The sequence below is a fragment of the Xenia sp. Carnegie-2017 genome, unplaced genomic scaffold (assembly GCF_021976095.1).
Source record: "Xenia sp. Carnegie-2017 unplaced genomic scaffold, XeniaSp_v1 HiC_scaffold_13, whole genome shotgun sequence".
Classification (NCBI taxonomy): Eukaryota; Metazoa; Cnidaria; class Anthozoa; order Malacalcyonacea; family Xeniidae; genus Xenia; species Xenia sp. Carnegie-2017.
The window spans coordinates 5,667,622-5,680,989 of NW_025813436.1; the positions used below are offsets into that span (position 1 = coordinate 5,667,622).

The 13,368-nt window shown below is 36.1% G+C and overlaps 1 protein-coding gene across 1 annotated transcript in view; it reads left to right on the forward strand.

Moving 5' to 3' along the window:
• LOC124433290 (adhesion G-protein coupled receptor V1-like) overlaps window positions 1-13,368 on the forward strand; it is a 42,642-nt gene that overhangs the window by 28,736 nt on the left and 538 nt on the right. Inside the window, exons 46-70 of the mRNA XM_046983051.1 lie at window positions 1-157; window positions 699-996; window positions 1,305-1,613; window positions 2,007-2,746; window positions 3,071-3,285; window positions 3,964-4,174; window positions 4,707-4,926; window positions 5,175-5,353; window positions 5,429-5,617; window positions 5,682-5,910; window positions 6,128-6,441; window positions 6,581-6,833; window positions 6,919-7,076; window positions 7,164-7,315; window positions 7,599-7,800; window positions 7,886-7,995; window positions 8,670-9,161; window positions 9,800-10,100; window positions 10,174-10,296; window positions 10,640-10,867; window positions 11,650-11,731; window positions 12,004-12,106; window positions 12,318-12,475; window positions 12,635-12,756; window positions 13,121-13,327. Of these exons, the coding sequence (XP_046839007.1) occupies window positions 1-157; window positions 699-996; window positions 1,305-1,613; window positions 2,007-2,746; window positions 3,071-3,285; window positions 3,964-4,174; window positions 4,707-4,926; window positions 5,175-5,353; window positions 5,429-5,617; window positions 5,682-5,910; window positions 6,128-6,441; window positions 6,581-6,833; window positions 6,919-7,076; window positions 7,164-7,315; window positions 7,599-7,800; window positions 7,886-7,995; window positions 8,670-9,161; window positions 9,800-10,100; window positions 10,174-10,296; window positions 10,640-10,867; window positions 11,650-11,731; window positions 12,004-12,106; window positions 12,318-12,475; window positions 12,635-12,756; window positions 13,121-13,327 (5,752 nt within the window). The remainder of the gene's footprint in view (window positions 158-698; window positions 997-1,304; window positions 1,614-2,006; window positions 2,747-3,070; window positions 3,286-3,963; window positions 4,175-4,706; window positions 4,927-5,174; window positions 5,354-5,428; window positions 5,618-5,681; window positions 5,911-6,127; window positions 6,442-6,580; window positions 6,834-6,918; window positions 7,077-7,163; window positions 7,316-7,598; window positions 7,801-7,885; window positions 7,996-8,669; window positions 9,162-9,799; window positions 10,101-10,173; window positions 10,297-10,639; window positions 10,868-11,649; window positions 11,732-12,003; window positions 12,107-12,317; window positions 12,476-12,634; window positions 12,757-13,120; window positions 13,328-13,368) is intronic.

Genomic DNA, 13,368 nt, shown 5'->3' on the forward strand with positions numbered 1-13,368 from the left:
CATCATCCGTAAACGTGGAGCGTACGATTCTGTTCCAGTGGACTGGAAACTAACGTCGGATGACTCAATCACCGGTCAGGCTTCTAGTAATTTCAACGCCACAAATGGGACTATCACATTTGAGGATGGTATCAGAACAAAAAATATAACTTTACAAGTGAGTGAAAGTTCTTAAGCGATCAATCAGTTCTCTCTGGCTTTTTCTTAGTTAACATGACACGAATGTTGAATTTTTTGTAATGTTGCATATGTTGTGCTATTTTGACCCAAAAGCAGTTCGTATGTTTTATTCACAAAACGTTAGTAAAGTGATGACCATGGTTGAAGGTGTTCATCTCGACACCCTGTACTTGCAAGTTTGATTTACTTACGTCCGTGCATTCAAAATCATGAAGTTTACATATCACAAAAATATTTGCGAAAAATTCTTGGTTTATTTAATTGATATCTGTAGTACAATACATCGTGCATGTAATAATTGCTTCATCAAAAATCTCCAGCCAGTTCCCTGTATTTTTCCAACAACAGTTTTTGTTATGTCTATCAGTGTGAGTTGAAACAGTTATTGGATTTTCTTTTGCATGATATAAATAAGTGTGCAGACCTCTATCAATGTCACTCGCTTGGCTTCGTTGAGTGGAATTTTACGTTGATAATTTTAACATAATCAACCTTAACTACTATTTAATGCATCCTAGGTCAAACAAGACTCGTTTCCTGAAGAGACAGCGAGTTACACTTTGCGACTGGTTGCAACACGTGATGCACGTATAGACCAATCAGCATCGACGGCCTCTGTTATCGTTGTGTCAAGTGATTACCCCTACGGTGTCATAGACTTCGATGGCAAGACACATTACAACATTTCTAATGAGTTTGGTCTTGTGACCTTGAATGTGGTTCGTAGTCGCGGGCACATTGGTAAACTGCTGGTCAGTATCAACGTCAGCTCAATTGACGCCACAGAAGATGAGGATTTTGTGATATCACCAAAAGGTTGGACCGTTTGTGATTGAGAAAACAATCATTATTTTTATTAATATGTAATAAATATGATAAAAAATAATCGATAATATGATGGCAATGATTGATAATGTGAGGAAGCTTACTCATAATATGATGATAGTGATCAATAATTTTATAAAATCGTTTTTTATAAAATTGCAATTGATCCCTAATCTTTAATAAGTATTTGGCTATGAACGACATATTCGCAAGAGATCGGATTAAGGATCAATTTTGCGTGTTATAGAAGATGGGTGAACTCATCGTTAAGTGCCTTTATTTATTTTCAATTTGTCTAGTGATTACAATCGAAGACAAGCACAATTATGCTTCACTAAATGTGTCGATACTGGCTGATCATATTCCAGAGTTATCCGAATCATTTAAGATTAATTTAGCTAAGATCGATTTGATCACTTCAAGAATTACGAACTTTGGTTACGTGAATGGCCTGCAAGTGGATATTCCGCCTCAAATTGGCCCTCGTAGTAGCGTCGTGTTTACAATATTGAAGAACGATGATGCTAATGGTGTTGTTGAGTTCCAATATTCTAGGCTTGTCGTCCATGAGCATGATGGGATTGCGAATGCATCTCTCCGGCGTTCAGGTAAGTCTTGCTGTGTGTTCTGTGCGCAGTTATCTGTAGTGAATACATTAAGAATAAACGTTTACTTGGTTTATTCTTATACACAAAAAACCTCTGCTGATTAAAACTGATTAAAACACAAGTACAAAACAAAGTAATTCTCTTTAGAAAAGGTCTATGGTGTAACGTTTCACGAATATATGCAAAAAGGAATTTATACTTTTATTGTTTGATAGTTATCATCAGCAGTAAATTGTCTGCTAAAGATAGTTCAGACATCATGAATCCAAATAAATATATTTACTATCTATCTGTACTTGAAAAATCACTTTGACGCAATAAATCTTTTCGGAATGTCTTTCGTTTTATTATAAAATAATCATGTATCATCACCTTACATTTTTATCTTTAAAGAGGGCTCATTCGGAGTTATTCATGTACAATATTCCGTCATCAATATCACAGCCCAGAACGGAACAGATTACATATCCTTTGATGGAGAAATTACCTTCCAGAGTGGCCAGCGGCATGCAACTCTGCACATTCAGTTAAAAGATGATGCTGTTCCCGAGGATCGTGAATCGTTTCGTGTCGACTTGACTTCGGTAAGCGGCGGCGCACGATTGGGAAATAAAAGAAGTGTGGAGATTGTCCTGGAAACTAGTGACAATCCAAACGGTTTGTTTGGCTTCTTAAACGAGTCACGTCTTGTGTTTCAAAACTCCAATTCATCACAAGTTTTGAAACTCGCTGTGAGCCGTATTGGTGGTGCTCGGAGCTTTTCTCGCGTTCATATAACTGTGTCTAAAATATTTCCCAGCCTCGGATTAGTTACAGACGATATAAGTCCAGACATGTGTTACCTCGTTTTTGAAGTCGGTCAGTTTGGTCCAAAATTCTGTGAACTAATCATTTTGCCTTATTTGGAGAGAATGGAAGTCGAGGAACATTTTCTCGTGTCAATTGCGAGTACCTCGGGCAACGCCTCTATTGACAGCTTGAATCAAAATTGCAGTGTTGTCATTCGAAAGCATGGAATGCCTAATGGATTGTTCGGTTTTGCAAGGGATAGTTCGAAAACCGTCAGTGAGGATGTAAAAGGACCGGTTTTGCTTACTGTTGTTCGTAGAGAGGGGAGTCAAGGAGCTGTTGAGGTAGGTGATTTGACGTTGATATCGGGTAAATGATTTCATTCTTTTCTTTGTCGCGTCGCCCATTTTGCACTATAGTATGGTCTATTTCATATAAAATCTCCATTTCTTGTTGTTGTTTCTGGTATTTCGTTAATGTCTATACTATATGATAGCAGATAGAATATTGTAAATTAATGTGACTTTGTCATTTCTTTTTGCATTTTAATTTTTATACATATTCTCACTTCAATTGTTTCTCGTCAAGTCCTAAGTTGAGTGAGCGCAACATTTTTAGTTTTGTTCTTGTAAAACTTTCAATCTGTTGTCTTTTGGAATATTCAACAGGTAAAATGGGAAGTGCATGGTTCTGATGGAAAAGATTTTAAAATAACCCGTGGGACATTGGTCTTTCAACCGAAAGAACAACGTAAAGACATCAGTTTGCAAATTCAAAATGACGACGTTCCTGAAGTCAGTGAAAAATTTACTGTCACATTGATCTCTGCGAATGGAGGCGGAGATATTGACTTTCGCGCAAGAAATGCAACTGTCACAATAAGGTATTTCACCTTCCTCTCTAGTTTTGTCGATGTCGATTTAGTTCAACGACCGTATATTCATCTAATGTTCATTCATCACTATCAGCACCGACACACGTTATCTTAGTTTACATTTTAGGTAGTGTAAAGACTGTTCTTGTTCTCTATTGTTCATTCATCACTACCTTCACTGACACACGTTATCTTAGTTTATATTTTAGGTAGTGTAAAGACTGTTTTTGTTCTCTGTTGTTCATTCATCACTACCTACACTGACACACGTTATCTTAGTTTATATTTTAGGTAGTGTAAAGACTGTTCTTGTTCTCTATTGTTCATTCATCACTACCTACACTGACACACGTTATCTTAGTCTATATTTTAGGTAGTGTAAAGACTGTTCTTGTTCTCTGTTGTTCATTCATCACTACCTACACTGACATATGTTATCTTAGTTTATATTTTGTGTAGTTTAAGTATTCTTCACCTTCTCAATCTACTCACGTTATCTTAACCTTAGTGTATATTTTAACTCCAGTAGGATTTCTCTGTTCGAATTATGAACGTAGCCACTATCATACCATATATCACTGTCATTATCACTCATCAATCTCTCATTACTGAAACACATTGTCGTAAAGATTATTGTCTTTTTCAAAATTCAAAAGTTAACTTCATTGTTACTTCTTGTTTGATCAGAGCAAGCGACTATCCTCATGGACGATTTCGTATTGCTTCTGGCAGTGAACAGATTTTAGTTCGCAGTGATCTCACCCGCATTTTACAATTTATGATCGAAAGAGTGGATGGTGTGTTTGGCAATGTCCGCGTTAACTTTCAATTGATCTATTCACGTAATTTTCCCGTCTCGCTTGATGGATTTGTACTCGTACAAAATGGTGAAAGATCCGTAAGTACATCGACCCCCTTCAGTTGATATCATTTATATCGTATTATTACACAGACAGTCAAAAAGAAATGCTCACCGGGTAAAAATGGTTAGATTGGGCAACATTGGGACAAAGTTCCCGTAAGTACATCGACACCCTTCAGTTGACATCATTTATATCGTATTATTACACAGACAGTCAAAAAGAAATGCTCACCGGGTAAAAAATGATTAGATTGGGCAACATTGAGACAAAGTTCCCGTAAGTACATAAAAGTTACGCAACCAAAAGTAACACTATATTTAATAGCTAGTGGATCTTCCTCTTTGTTCGAAGCTTTGTATTATTTAGACATGCTGTCTATTAGGTTAAGTGTCAAGCTTTGGTGTGAGTGATAAACATGACTATCTAACTTGAGTAGACTAAAAGGCTGAGCATATTTTTTTTTGACTGCTTGTGTAAAAGTTATAGTAACCTTTTTTAATATTATCAATGTTATTATCTTAATGCACTTAAATTTTGATTGTTGTGTAAGTGTTCTTACGTTTTTAGCGAAACCATGTGGTTGTTCTTGACCAAAATACATTCCTACATCCTTCATCTTTCTTCACCCTCACTCTGACAAGCGCAGTTTATCAAGGATCCGAAGCTGTTGAAATCCTTCCAACTGTTCTATCTCTCTTTTCAATGGTGAACATTCTCGTACCGGATGAAGCTGCAAACACATTGGTCAAATTCAAAGATGGTTTCACAACTCTTCATGTAAACCAAGGTAAACCTTACCTATCAGTCGATTTGAAAAATTTCACAACTCTTCATGTAAACCAAGGTAAACGTTAGCTAACAGTCGATTTGAAAAATTTCACAACTCTTCATGTAAACCAAGGTAAACGTTAGCTATCAGTCGACTTGAAAATAGATCGTGTATGTCTGGAACATGAAAGTTTTCAAACAATCAACACGATCTCAAAAATTCATATCAATTAAGCCACATATCTAACAAACCTCTTGTACAAATAGACAACAAAGTCCCCACGGTCATTATCACACGCGATGGTTTCTATGGTAACGCGACAGTGATCATAGAAAAGGGTTACCCTGGTAATGAATTTGCTGGTTTTATAAAAGGAGAAGTATCGCCATCTGTGACTCAACTGACATTCCATGGTAACTATAGAGAACTGTCATTCCATATCCAGGTCAGATTATTTTCATTTTCAAGGGAAGTTTAGTTGATTTCCTGAATTGCACTATACTGACATTATACGCAATAGGTTTCTCCTGTTCTTGTTCCAAGACAAAGAATGGTGTATTCTATTTATATTGCTCGTGTTGTCACTCCATTGAATGTTCTTGGTGGTGCTAGGATCAATGAAACCGCAAGGACTAGCGTTGTTGAACGTGGTGGTGTCATTGTTGTTTCCATGGAGACTCAGAATATCTTCGTCAGAGAAAATAACTCGGTATGTTAACATTTAAGTAAGATCTTCATACTCATGATATCTTATTGTTTTTTGTGTTTTTCAGGCTGTTCTAACCATCTACAGACTCTTTAGTACTTTGGGAACAGTCCGAATCTCGTACACTACGCACCAGACCTCCACTGCGTTATCCAACAGAGATTATATGAATATATCATCAACGATAACGATGGTGGATGGCGAGTATCGCAAAGAGATAAGAGTTGATATAATTGACGATAATTTACCTGAACTGCAAGAATCATTTGGAGTTCAGTTGACTGGAGTCACTCGAGGTGATAGAAAGATTTTAATCATTTATCATGAATTTTTTTGCAAATCTTTGTGGTAATACAAATTCTCGAGTTAATACGTATATTAGTCGCCATCAAGCCCTTTACAAGTAAATAATAGTGATGCACTCATTTTCGTAACACTTTATCTTTGATAGTTTACTTCGGTTAAATCGAACTTTTTCTTTTAACGAGCTGACTTGTAATCTATTTCTCCTAGGGAACGGTCGCCTAGGTAGCAATACGTCATCAACCATTACCATCATCGATGATGATAATCCACACGGAGTTTTATCGTTTGCCGTTAACACGATGACTGTGCACGAAGACGTAAATGTTGTTAACATTGTTGTATCACGAACTGGGGGTACGTTTGGGGATGTCGATGTACTTGTAAGGACAATAGGTGGAGGAGAATCGTGGACATCTTCAGCAGGAAGAGGTATCACGGAACTTCTAAGTACACGGAAATGGTCGAGTGATGTCGTAATTGGGAAGGATTATTACGTTTTGAGTAGAAGAGTGACTTTTAAGGTGAGTGAGAAATATTTAGAGACATTTCAGCATGTTCCTTACGTCAGATGTGTGTTGAATAATTTAGGAATGATACAGTATAATGTACTACACCTGGATGGAGAGGCTATGAGTTTTATAAACTTTCTTACTTCTCTAGAATTCAGTCCCAACTCCTCACAATGGTCAAAATCAAACAGTTCAACTTCGAATTATTAATGATAATGTACCGGAGGCAGACGAAGAAGTATTTCTTTACCTCTCGGAGCCTAGAGGTGGAGTTGTGCTAGCCGACCCTTCTATTGGAGGGCAACGATGGATTGTCATAAAGATTGTGGGCAATGACCTTTTTAATGGTAGAATATACTTCATGGATAAGGTTTTGACATTAGATGAAGACACGAAGCCTTCGGGTGAGTAACAAGGATTTCAAATGGGTGAAAGTGACAAGGAATATTTGAAATATTTTTCAGACATGAAATGAACATTTTTTTATAGGAGAAGTAACGATCGCCCGCACTAGCGATTTGGGCATTGCAAGAGTAATGTGGGAAGCAAAAGATTCGGGAAACAACCTCGAAATCTCTTCGGGAATAATTACATTTTCTACCAACAAATCCACCTCGTTGCTTCGACTGACACTTAAACAAGATAACGTATGCTCATTTCAAATATCACAGATGCTTATATAGATATAAAGACAATGTCATATGGGATATCCACTTAATGTTGTTGTATTTTAGATTCCCGAGCTGCAGAGTAGTTTTATTGTCAATCTTGCGTCTCTAATCGAAACTCCTGAAGCGGTGATTGATCCAAAAGCAAACACACTTGAAGTGAGGGTTAAAGCTAGCGATGATCCAAGTGGTTTGGTTTTCTTCAGTTCTGTCTCACGGTAATTCTCTGCAACCAGTTTTATTACAAAGTATACAACAACTGCGGCCGCTGGATAATGTCATCCATTGGATAGCAAAAATCTTCAAAACTTGTAAAACGACGAAGAAATTTTGTAATCTTCGAAACAATATTTTATTTCAGTGACTGGTCAGTTCAAATCTTATATTTTTTGCTTTGTAAAAGGTTTTATAAAAGTTTAGAAACACTTGCTATCCAATAGATAACGCTATCCAGGCTTCGTACAACCTGCCCCCTGAAATGCTACTATTTCCTTGTTTCAGGAATTTGGCCGTTAATGCTGACAGTACGTCAGTCACCCTTGACGTCACTCGAGCGCAGGGGACTCATGGGAGTATTGCCGTTTCTTACATCACAACAATTCTTCTAGAAAGATATACTGACAATGACTTCGTTGTTAATCGTGCTATAGAAGGCAAGGATTATACCAAAACACAAGGAGTACTAATGTTTCGACAAGGACAGGTACAACTAGTTTAATTCCCCTTGTTAAACATGCCATATTTCCACATGAATTTTTATGGACTGAAATGTTTTTTTCTTCATGAAGAGAACGTCCGATAGTCGAATTGTGATCCAGTTAACACCAAGTACTGCCTCGGATGAATCGTATCCTAAAGCTTTCAATGTTACATTATTTAACATCACTGCTCCTGCTAGGTAACTCTGTGGCTTTGTGCTTACGCAATGTTTAGATACGCGATAATTAATCACTAGCTTAATATAATACAAGTGATTTAACTCAGTGGATTGCTGCTGAAAAAAATCTTCGGACTTTTATTTTTAATTAATCATGTTGCCTGTTGGGGGGAAACGTAATTATACATGATTAACAAAATATTTCTATTGCGATATTCGTACGAAATAATAACTAGGGGGTCAAGTACTCTGATTTCTCATGTACCATCGTCACTATGACATAAGAATAAAGAGATCAAGTACATTGATTTCTTATGTACCATCGTCACCATGACATAAGAATAAAGAGATCAAGTACATTGATTTCTTATGTACCATCGTCACTATGACATAAGAATAAAGAGATCAAGTACATTGATTTCTTATGTATCATCGTCACTATGACATAAGAATAAAGAGATCAAGTACATTGATTTCTTATGTACCATCCTCACTATGACATAAGTATAAAGAGATCAAGTACATTGATTTCTTATGTACCATCGTCACTATGACATAAGAATAAAGAGATCAAGTACATTGATTTCTTATGTACCATCGTCACTATGACATAAGAATAAAGAGATCAAGTACATTGATTTCTTATGTACCATCCTCACTATAACATACGAAAAGTCCTCAACCTTTTCGTTAAGGTTGGACAAGGAGAACTCACAAACAATGGTGATCATTTCCAACACAGAGCGAACAACACAATTCTTAAGGCTGAGATCCGACTCCCTGAAGAGACCTTTGTCAAATGACGCAATAATCAACATACTACATCCACTGCACACGACGCTGACCCAACAGAAATCTTTAACTTCAAGTCAAGTTACCTTGGCAGCTAATATTCTGAACACGATCCTGGAGGACATCGAGGAACGAGCTTTGGAGAAGGACAGAAAAATGACGAGTGAAATGAGTGATCTTTTCATGAATATATTTGATGCGTTATTGGATCCAAAACGAGATGATTTTATGGGGAAATCAAATCTTACTCAACCGTTCGTGAAATATGCTTTTGCTTTGCTACATGGTGAAAGTTGTCCTGGCTCGTCGGTTGTAAGGAAGAATGGTAGATATGCTGTTGTTGAAGGAAGAAGACGAGAGAAAAAGAATGTGAATAATTTAGTCATTAAATCGAGGTAATTTCATAATTTCAGCCGTTTGGGCTGTCTGTTCCACACAATCGTATTTTTAAAAATTTTCGCACACATCATTTAGGGAAACTGCAGAAATGGCTCATTTTCATGTGTATACTATAGGAAATATTTTTAATCGTTTGCTCTTATTCGTATTTGATCAATAATAAACGACCAGACCCGTGCTCTATATTCTCAGTCAAAGCTAAACAATTCTACTCATACTTTGTCTAATCGATCTACTTTTGTACTCAAAATATTCGTCTACGTATCACATATTGCAAAGGTGTAAGTTTGGACAAGACATTATTAATGTGCCCAATAGCAAAAGTCTTCATGTAATGTGATGCAACTTTAATAGCCTTTACCCTCAAAAGCTATTAGGGCAAGCTAATTGAAGAAAGTTATTTGTCCAAACTTACACCTATATATATATATATATCAGCGAAAGATATTTGTTCAAATTTGTACCTTTGCAATATTTCAATTGACTAGACTTTATAACTTTTACATATAATTTACGTATCATATTTAGCTTCAACTCTGCCTGATACAAGAATTTGAAACAGTCTTTTTTAGTTCAAGTAAATTTTCAGCAAGCGTCGTGTGATTTTCAATTGTGTTGTTTCATTATTTTCCAGTCAATCTCAGAATACTTTCACTTATCCATCCAACATATACGAGTCAATGAACTCCGATACATGCGCAGATGTGCATTTCATTGAGTATTACAACGATCAGTGGTTCAAGGATAAAAAGGGAGACAGTATTCTTAATAAACGTGTATTGTCCACCTCAGTCAAAAATTCCTCGGAAATGAATCCAGGAAAAGGCGCTTCCTATTATCGAATATACACTGGAGAGCGACGGGTAACTCCAAAAGGAGCCGAGTGTTTGAAATGGCAAAAGAATAAATGGGATAACACTGTTTGTTCTGTGAAAGTAAATCATCAACTGTTGAGTTCTGAATGACTGTAATGATGAAAGTAATCTGTTTGTGTGTTGTCTTTACTAGGAAGAAAAAGATGACTATGTTGAATGTCAGTGTGAACATTTTTCAAACTTTGCTGTTCGCGCTCAAAGTGATGACAGAGTTGGATACGAATTTTACTTTTACGTGGCTGCCTTCATCTGTATGGTAAGATAATGGGATTGTTTCATGTAGATTTTTATGTATCAGAGGTGTATGGTAATATAATATGGTTGTTTTACCTTTATGGTGAGATGTTGAAGTACTTTCACCTGTATGGTCAGACCATTAGGGGTCTTTCAACTTTATGGTCAAATACTAGTTTTCTCATCTGTGTGGTCAGATATTACGATTGGAAAAATTTTTAAAGAGATCTTAATTTTGCCGTGTTGTTATGAATCTCTCGTTCTTTGCTGTTCACCTTTCACATCACACATCGAAAATCGTCATCTTTATATTTTAGATTGTTAAGCAGTCTTCTAGTGTTTCATAAAAACTTTCTTTTTTATAGATTTCCTTCTTCCTTGTAATACTTTCTCATCACATTTGCGCAAGAGAAAATACGTTCTCCGCCAAGTTATTGATGCACATGTTCTTCGCTGGTTTTGCTCTTCATTTGCTCGTCGTAGTCGCTGCTTATGTTAGTCCAAACTTGACTAGCAAACTTCAAGAATGTTCAACATTAGGAATTCTAATACATTATTTTTTACTTGCCCAATTCTGCTGGATATTTGTTCAGGTAATCATTTTGTATAAGTTGAGAAATGAAACATTCGCAACGTCTAGCGTTTTAACCTGTAGTCTTATATTGTAACATCTACGTAACGCTATGTTCTATAGCAACTTGTTCACGTATTTAGCTACAAATAGTCCTATGTTGTTACCGGCAGTCCTATATTGTTACCTGTAGTCCTTTGTTGATATATGTAGTCCTATGTTAATACTCGTACACCGATGTTGCTACCTTTAGTCCTATGTTGTTATCTTTAGTCCTTTATTGTTACCTTTAGTCCTTAATTGTTACCTTTAGTCCTTTACTGTTACCTTTAGTCCCTTATTGTTACCTTTAGTCCTTTATTGTTACCTTTAGTCCTTTATTGTTACCTTTAGTCCTTTATTGTTATCTTTAGTCCTTTATTGTTACATTTAGTCGTGTATTGTTACCTTTAGTCCTTTACTGTTATCTTTAGTCCTTTATTGTTACCTTTAGTCTTTTATTGTTACCTTTAGTCTTTTATTGTTACCTTTAGTCTCTTATTGTTATCTTTAGTCTTTTATTGTTACCTTTAGTCTCTTATTGTTACCTTTAGTCTTTTATTGTTACCTTTAGTCTCTTATTGTTATCTTTTGTCGTGTATTGTTACCTACATACATAGGACTACTATGTTGTTACCTGTAGTTCTATATTATCACCTGTAGTCCTATGTTGTTACATGTAGCTGGTACTTTCAATTTTCTAGTTACACGTGATCATTCTATTTTAACGTTTCTTTGTGAAATCATACACCATTTAATTCACAGTGCTGTAATTTATGGCGAATTCTCGTGCTGAATGATGAACACACTGATCGGAAATTTGTTCTTTACTTCATGCTCGGATGGGGTAAGATTGTTTTGCCTCTTTCTTCATTTATCTTAGTTGTTTTGCTGCTTTCTTCATTTATCTTAGTTGCTTTTCCTCTTTCTTCATTTATCTTAGTTGCTTTCCCTCTTTCTTCATTTATCTTAGTTGTTTTGCCTCTTTCTTCATTTATCTTAGTTGTTTTGGGACAAAAGATGAATTATTCTTGTTTGAAAAAAGTGATCATGATAATGCTTCTTTACTACTTTTACCATTAAAATAACTTTTACCATCTATTTTATATGTTTCTTTAGGTATTCCTGTATTGTGTGTCGCTCTTTACGTCATAATAACTCGATCTCTCTATAAATGGAATATCACAGAAATTTATGCGGATGTTCATAACAATGGCGATATGTGAGTGGATTTTTTTCGATGGAATTGGATTTCAATGATTTTTTACACGACTTTAACACATCTCCATCATTTGGAGCGATTCATTCATTCAATAAAAATATCAACCCGAGGAACCTTAATAGAAAATGCATTTCTATTTGTTAATAATAATGTTGAAGGATTGTTATTTTCTTACTTTTACTCAATAAATTATAAGAACTATTTATTTCAGGTGTTTTATTTCGAACGGATACGGAGCGTTGGCTAGTGTCTTGGGTCCAGTCCTCTTCTTTTTACTCGCAGTGGGGGTCGTCATGACGCAAGCGTATCAGGTGACCTTGCAATGGAAGCTATACGACGATATTTTCCGTGGAAATCACAACATGCAAGGTATTGTTTGAATTTGTTTCATGACATCAGCCATATGAAGTCATCGGTTTTGTACGAGCCATACTTTATCGTTCAATCATCGTGTGCTTCCAGTAAATTTCTTTTTGATTGTGTAATTTCCTAACATGAATATTTTACTTCCCATTTTTGTTTCATCAGAAGTGTTGCATTTGTGGATTATCTTTTTCACCATCACGATGACGTGGCTTTTTGCTGGTCTCCACCTGGCATATGGAAAGTTATGGCTAGCTATCCTATTTGCCGCATTCGATGGGTTTACTGTAAGTGGCTAATTCCCTCTGAAAGAAAGATAATTTTAACAAGATTCATACAGTGTGAATCTTTCCTAATCCATGCACAATCAGTGGCGTAGACAGCCTGGAAACTTTTCCGTCTTAACTCACTGCCAAAGCAATAGATTTTTAAAGAAATGAACTGTGATAATGCTCTGAAATTTACATTGTAGTACCAAAACTTGCAGCTTGCTACACCTTTGTCCATACACGATAATCTTCCCACATAATAGACATCATTCTAGTTGTCATTACTCATACAACATACGTGCAAGCCATTAACATCTCGATGCTGATTTAAAACGTCTGACACACGATAAGATATGAACGTATTTTTGACTGCTATTTTTAGGGAGTATACGTGTTTGTTGTTTACTTTGTATTGCGTAACCAGTGTCGCGAGAAATATCGAAATAAAACCTACTTGCTGCATACCAATTCCCCTTCAATACACAATCCTTCACCGACTGATTACTATGCAGAAAGACCAGTAATGTACGATACACAGAGTTTGAATAGTGCTGCAAAATCAGAACTTCGCCTATCACCTCCATCTGGGGTAAGTTTAAACTTTCTTTTGATTTTCTTTGTACACTGTCT